Source organism: Panicum virgatum, chromosome 2N (assembly GCF_016808335.1).
Source record: "Panicum virgatum strain AP13 chromosome 2N, P.virgatum_v5, whole genome shotgun sequence".
Lineage (NCBI taxonomy): Eukaryota > Viridiplantae > Streptophyta > Magnoliopsida > Poales > Poaceae > Panicum > Panicum virgatum.
Window position 1 is genome coordinate 43,235,258 of NC_053146.1, and position 7,628 is coordinate 43,242,885.

General features: G+C 43.7%; 1 protein-coding gene across 1 annotated transcript; it reads right to left on the reverse strand.

The window, feature by feature from the left end:
* Positions 1–69: 69 nt before the first annotated feature.
* LOC120660584 (AUGMIN subunit 5-like) lies at positions 70–6,784 on the reverse strand. The gene is made up of 10 exons (XM_039939161.1): positions 6,185–6,784; positions 4,839–5,384; positions 4,285–4,426; positions 3,608–3,784; positions 2,930–3,139; positions 2,127–2,312; positions 1,625–1,784; positions 1,013–1,217; positions 655–787; positions 70–494 (listed from the first exon to the last, which is right to left on the reverse strand). Exons 1-10 carry the CDS (start codon positions 6,634–6,636, stop codon positions 342–344), a joined length of 2,364 nt encoding a protein of 787 aa, XP_039795095.1. The 5' UTR covers positions 6,637–6,784; the 3' UTR covers positions 70–341.
* Between the last annotated feature and the right edge of the window lie 844 nt (positions 6,785–7,628).

The following is a 7,628-nucleotide window of genomic DNA, read 5'->3' on the forward strand; positions in this document are numbered from 1 at the left end:
TTTAGATGCCTTCCTATGACTATCTGGATGCATTTCTAATAAAATGATTCCCAACTAGCATGAGCCGACTGAGCAATCACAAGTGAGGAGCGACGCTGTACAACTAAAGCCAGGAGCAGGGAAAATCAGCAATGAGCCACACCACAAGAGGGCAAATTGAACACAAGAAGACATACAAAAAGCACATGTAATTAGCTAATTACAAGCCAAACCCAAAAAAGAAGAAGCGTATAAGCTACCATGGCACAGCTATCAAGCAGATATCAGATATCTTGGGAGTCAAACCAAACCGATCACGGAGCCTCCAAAGCATCCGGCAGCAGGGGTCGCAGCTGCTTGCCTCAGTCGTCGCCTACAGATGACATGGCAAGTGTCCGTCTGGAGATCTCCATGTGCAGTTGCTTCACGAGGTTGATCCAGGCACCAACGCTCTGTCCGTCTATTGTTACCCAATCCACAATTGTCGCTGCCGGCTGCTCATACCACTCATCTACCTGGAAGTTACAAAAGCATGGCCACATGAGTTCACACTGTATGGCAGGTTTGTGATGGCAAGATAGCAACAGATCTAGGTAACAGACAAGTTGACAGGATGATCCAGTGCACAAACAAATCCATAATCAGAGATATAAGCGGAAGCCAGTATTCACTAACCAGGCCCCTAACACGCTGGCAATCCTCAAAACACCTTCGAGCTTCTTGAACTGCATTTCTCAGTTCCGGCAGCCATCTTTCGCTCACCACCTTTTCTTGTTCACCGGCTAATTTAAGGCAATAGTTGGCCACTCTAAACCAAGAAATGGCATATCAGTATGTGTTCTTTGAAATGTGCAGCTAGCTAGGAAATACATTTATTTGAGATATAATAAGATGGAATAAAGGATTCTGACTGAAATAAATAGAGTAAAAAATGCGATAGAGAAGATATCTCCTTTGCATTGAATCAGTTCCTGACTGGATTCAATAAATAGCTCCTGTCAAAAAACACAGAAAGAAACAAAATATAATGTACCTTTCATATTCTTGTTGAGCACGATCTGCACGGTTCAGCAAAACACGGTCATTCTCAACAAGATTTCTCCGTGTGTGCACCAAGTTGATAGCTTTTGATAAATCTTCTAATATACTAGCTTCAGACCCACAAGGTTTCAGGCAGAACTCCAGTGAATTTAATACTGAAGCCAAGCCAGAATCTGTGCCTTCTGTACCTGGTGAAACTATTAATCATGATACAAGAACTATTTCAGTATATAGTTGATAAATCAAGTCACATGTGCAGTACGCAGTTGATCAATTGTTGCAACTTGCAAACCAGTAAGTTATAGGTACAGAAAATATCAAAACATTCTTTAGTTGCTGTGAACAATATCAACACAAGGATTGATACATTTTTTATTTCTTGTGGGTAATCAGTGATAACACATCCTTGCTGCCTTATATATGTTTATTTTGTTTTTCTCTTTCTTTCCCCTTTTTGTCGTGGCTCATGTTAGTTCAACGCTAGCCTACACCAACTTGCTTGGGACTAAAAGGCTTTGTTTTTGCTGTTGATTTATGACATAAAAGACCAACACATGCATTTCTGAACTAAAAACATACAATGCACCAGTAGCACTGAACATACCAGAATTATACTGAAGAGCAGCAGAGATGCGGCATATAGATGGCAAAGCAGATGGATCTCTGGCACCAGCTCTTGCAGTCAACAAAGCTGCATGTTTTTCCGCAGCTGCAAGTGCTTCTGCTCCGGTCACACCGCTAGAACCCACAGCCTCCAAAAGGGCCTGCAATGGAGAAACATCAGAAAAATAGTGACTCGAGATAACTGTGATAGTGGAATTTATAACAATGGCTGACAATAAGGGAGATGCACAGAGGTAGAGATGGAAGCTTTTATCTTTAATGAATGCAGAACATGATTCAACACAACAGTGATAACAGCGACAAAACAAAGACAATATATGGAGAACTGCAAACTATCAACCATAGTTGTAGTGGCTCATGCTTATCCAGTTCTTTCATGTAAAAGCAGATATAAATGAGAACTGATATAGGAACATAGCAGACAGATATGACTTTGTAAAGAAGCAATCAATTTAAACATATAGACATATAGTGTTACCAACCTGAGGAGTTGCTGGCAATCTGCACAAGCTATTATCCAAGCTCTGGCCAAATGCAGCCAATTCTCGCTCTATGAGGTCCCTTGCGTTCGTAGACATGTCTACCACAGCATTGCATGCAGGGATAATTGTACTTGATGCATATCCTCTAGCTGATAATGGTTGTTGCTCCCAAAATGCCGATGCATCCTATATCAGCAAGATTCCACGTCAACATAGCTAACTGTATTTGATGATCATATACTGGCAGTAAGATACTAAGATCAAGCCCATGAATCCCCACCACCACTAACATATTTATGCATAGTGCCTACAACCTATAAACTGCAAACCACTACAATCACAAATCAAATGTCCAACTCTTAGTAGGAATAAGCAAATGCTCCCTCCATCTATTTTTCTAAGGTGTGTGAACTCGTACTCCAGAGACCAAGGCAGCCTTGGGGCCTTGCGCCAGCATTTAACTGCATTGGGCTCTTATGCCACGTTGCCGATTTGTATTCACGTGGGACCAATACAATCAAGGTGGCTTAGTTACGTGGCTTACAGATGGACTACCTGAGTCCCAAGGTCGATGGGGGCGTTCCGAGGGGCTGCGCCCTACATACCCAGAAAAATTGATTTTGCTCATGCGCCTTAGAAAAATAGATGGAGGGAGTATTATTTTGAAGCTCATCACAACACCATAGTCAGTGTTATCTGTACTGGGAAGAATAAGCAACAGCAATTGACTTCAATACCTAAGTTCAAGCCCGTACCAAACAAATCCTTGAAACGATAGAGAAAGGTACAAGATTGCAACTAACCATATTGGCCCGTTGAAGAGCACTGTAAATGCATTCCAGCTCTGATCGACGAGCGTCAAATTCTTCGATTTTCTTCCATTTCTTCTTCAGTGAATCTTCTGCTTCCTTCCACTCAGCACATAACTTATACAGACGTTGTACCTCAGATGTAAGTGTACTCAAGCTTGCCTTTAGTCCCGCAACTTCTCTTTCCTTGGCCCAAACGTCCAGCTAAAATGAGGTGGATTATGTTATCAGGAAAAGACTATTGATTATCCAAAGGTTTCTTTATTGGTTTTGATATGCTAAAATTGGCAAAGAAGACTGAAGAATTAAGGATCTTAGAAGCAGCAAGCACATGCAGCTCTAGACATAAGTTTTGCCACTGCCAGGAACAACTTTATGCAACTGCTTTGGTGACTGCATACATTTAGCTACAGATTGTTATTTTCTATAAGAAGCAAAGTGTTTAAAACGCACTATTACGCTGCTCAAGGAAATAAATTGGATTTTTTTCCTGTTAACTGATAGCACAAACTGCTAAACACTGAAACTGGAACAACAAATTATAAATCTCAGACAATGTGTGCACAAGTTACTCTTGTTCCTACCTAAACATAGGCATTATAAAATACCATTTAGTTTATTAAGGAGCACCAAAATTGACTTCATTGTAGGACCCAACTTCCAAATAAGTACCTCTAAATGCCTACTGTTGGTCACATTCTGTGAGGTATTCCCAGTAGGCAGCTTCTTACTTCCTGCCATGTCAATGGTGCCATGCAGGCGTTGTAATAGCTTCTGACTTAGAGCTTTAGCTTCTGCAGCTTTGTTCAAAGCATCTTCTGTTGCTAAAAATTGCTGGACATGTTCTTTCTGAAAGGCAAAATGTGATTAATAAGATGACTTCAGTCTTCAGCATCATCTGCTAATTGAGGTTATGTACAAAAGGCACAATGCATTATGTTAGTGGTTTAGTGCACCAAGTAGACAAAGAAGAGCTAGATGAATCACAAATTCATTATCTGTGAAAGAGGTAGGCAAACACCATAACACTACAGGTTTCGATTATGTTTTCTCCTTCAAGGAATTGATTAATGATTATTCTAAAGCAACAGCCACTAACATTTCAATAACTTTGCTTTAAGAAAATGAATTCGGTATCAGGAACATTGAATGTTTAGATGAATTAAAATAAAGCAGGTCAAATAATATTGGTTCTAAGAGATAATTTGAGACTTCTGATTTCAGAGATAAAATAGATGCCGCGAAACAATACAGAAATGTAAATGTGCTTATCAATAAGCCTTGTGCAAATAGGACATCAAAACACCTCATAAGAATCAGAACAAAATGAAGACCTCACAAGCAACTACCTGTCTTTCTAGTAGCTGATCATATGTTCCTCGAGTTGACAACTGAGATCCAGTCTTCCCATTGCCATACACCTGATACGGTAAGGGTGAGCTCGCATCAGTTGAAGCAGCATCAATAACCTGCTCATTTTCATATTTATACCTAGGAAAAGAATGTGTAGCTGGTTAACATCTAACCCAGAAAAAAAATATAAGCAGCTCGCGTAGTATATGTAGCAACTCAATTCAGAACACGTATTGACCACCAAAAATGAACAGACAATATGTGACCTTTTCAATTACAAGTTTCATGTCAATATTAATACCACAGTCCACTTCCCACGAAAATAAATGGCACGAATATAAAAAGTAAATAACTTCCCAACCAAAACTTAACTCAGATATATAATACAATCTCCGAGATTTCACTCATGAGCACATAATTAGGGCATCAAGAGTTAGAATACTCCAGAATCAGCACTATGCGTCACAAAAGTAAAATTACACAGAACTCTTTTTCATGTCTATTCTTTAGATATAGTAAAAAAATCAAAGATAAATGAGGCATGTAATACCTCAGCAGTTCTGCATCAGCGCGTATGTCGATCTTGTCTGTTTCTCTATGTATAAGTGTTTTCATGCGTGATGTGTAGGTGATGATTGACTGCAGAAGCAAGGTTGGATTCTTTAGGGAATCCAATGCGACAGCTTTAACATCTGTTGGTATTTCACCATCCAAGTCAATACCCAGTTTTGCTACATCTAATTGGCAGCTTGAATTAATGCCACTCCCTTCAAATGCTGGGAATGAACTGCGGATTGTTTCAATCATATCTGCAGCAAGAGTTTCACATGCCTTCCGAATGCTCCTTTCACCTGCAGTTTCTACAAGATCCTCTGGCAACCTATTGCTTTTGATAGTCGATGAGTAAAGATCTTCTCTATCACTCTGCAATTGCATATCCTCAACAGCACCTGCAGCTCCAGAGACACCTATACTTGACCTTCGCACATCCCTTGCTTGGTTAACGAACTGATGTAGCCGGCGCTGGTATTCAGCAAATATTTTGCATGCTTCATCGCATTGTTGGTCATATGCTTCGAGCATAACTTGCTTGTGCCTATTTTTTATATAAAAAAAAACTTGTCATTTATCTTAGATCTGCTACAGTGCAACATCACCACTTGCCACAATTTATGACTAATAGATAAATGAAACTGCAAAGCATGAATGGAGAAACACAAAGTTAGTATCGCTATCATTTTCAAATGCATTAATGCTGATCATAGAACATCTCTACCACAAAAGTTGATGCCAACTGCCTGTGTGCCAGAATTGAAATGTTAAAAAAAAAACATTCTAAGAGATAGGTATAATTTTCAGGCATTCCATAACTTGACCTGTCAGTGCAACAAGCATAAAGAAATATGAATTTAGCCACTAAACCCTCAAATAAATTGAAATCAGATGTTGGTATGTGCACAAATGCTGATTTTCAGATTTAGACAATTGGTAGGAATGGAAACGTAGTGTATTTTTTCCTAATGAAAGAACATCTGATGACATCTAGGCTGGTGGTAAAATGAGCAGATCATGTGGAGTGGAAGTTTGCTATGCGCCAGTCTTCTGGACTTCATCTCTCTGAAAACTCCTTTGTTCATAGCAAAGTATATTCCTATGAAACTACAATTAGGAACGAAATTGCCAGCTTTAAAGCAATCATACCAGCACATTGAACAACCTGCACCATTGCTATTTGTGGAAAAGTTACAGTCAGGAGGTCATTCACCTTTTGTGCCATTTCTATCAGAACTTCAGAAGATTTAGCAAGCTTGCAAAAGTGAAAACTAGCACCAATTTGATCGCCTACAGCTAGTCACACGCTCGAACCCCAGTAATTCCGTTGTGAATTGTAGGTACCTGGCATTGGAACGCTCGCCGAGGACGCGCTTGCGCTCGGCCTCCTCCCTGGCGACCTCCGCGATGCGCGCGCGGAGCTCCTTGCGCTGCCTCCTCACGACCCCGCGCAGCCGCTCGGCCTCCTCGGCGGCGAGGTCCCGCTCCCTCGCCTCGGCCTCCCTGGCGGCGGCGTCGCCGGCGCCCGCCCCCATCGCCCCGCCCTCCCGCGCCCGCCGGGCCGCGACGCCGTGGACGATGATGTTGCGGCGCGCGGTGGCGACGGTGCGCTCGGAGCGGACGCGGCGGAGGAGGAAGGACCAGACGGGGATCATGTTGCCCCGGCAGATCTTGCGGAGCTGCTCCGGGGCCGGCGGGGCCGAGGGGTAACCCATCTCGTCCTGCAGCCACTCGATGATGGCGTCCGGGGAGACGCCGCCGGGGCCGCTGCCCCCGGAGACGGAGGACGCGGGCATCGCTCGCTGCCGGCGGGAGCAAACCCTAGGCAGGCGGCGCTCGATCTGGTGAAATGCGGAGAGGGGTTTGAGGTAGGGGGTGGGTAGTGTGGAGGGAGGGAGTGGGAATGGTTTTTGAAACTTTTTTTTTTCTGGGCTTGCTTTGGATCCTGTCCACGGCGCAACGGAACGGCGTCGGAGAAGGCCGGCTGCCTGTTTGGTTTTGGTATAGTGGCGGGGGAGAGCCCCCCGTGTCAGTGTCGCGGCGGGTGGAGCGTTGAAGAAATGTTCCATACCTGCCACTTTGTTGCAATCCGTCAAAAGTCAGAATGCAGGTTTCAGTGGGTCAACCCAATCACCCAATATCCAAAGTTTAAAATGTAGTGTAAATACCCAATAAATTGGCCCACTTAATTTTGGTTCCAATTGGTATTGAGCCTATTGGGTTATTGGATAACACAATCACTGGATTCTAGTTTGTGTTAAGCATGTTTCGTCGTCCATTCGTCCGTCTCGACGGAGCTGTATCCTTCTAACGTCCTAGTGCTGCCTTTGTCTGCTGTTTCGCTTCGCTTGCTACCCGGGCGCCATCATCCTTCGCGGCACCGGTGGATCGACGCGCGGGCACGTGCAGTGGTTGAAGTAGTTGCGGATGAGGCGGCGAGCAGCCATGGATGAGGCCAAGCCAATGGCTGCCTAGCGAGGCCTGCCGCCGGCACTGGCACTCAGAGGCCACCGTCAGGAGCTGAGCTTTTCATACCTTGCGGCGTGGCAGTGCCGCCCGCGACGGCAGCGAGGCCTAGCAAGAAGACGGCATCACAACTGTCTGTATATTAAAGATAAGCGGTGGACAAGGAGCACGACAATATCAGGCGACGAGGAGCAGAGACCCGAAGAATGAGGAGCAGGTTGGCTTCTCGGTGATTGCTGCAGGAGTGTACACAGCTTGCTGATGTTTCTTTGGGTCGACCCAAAACACCAAAACACAGGATAGATCTCGACTGGGTCAACCC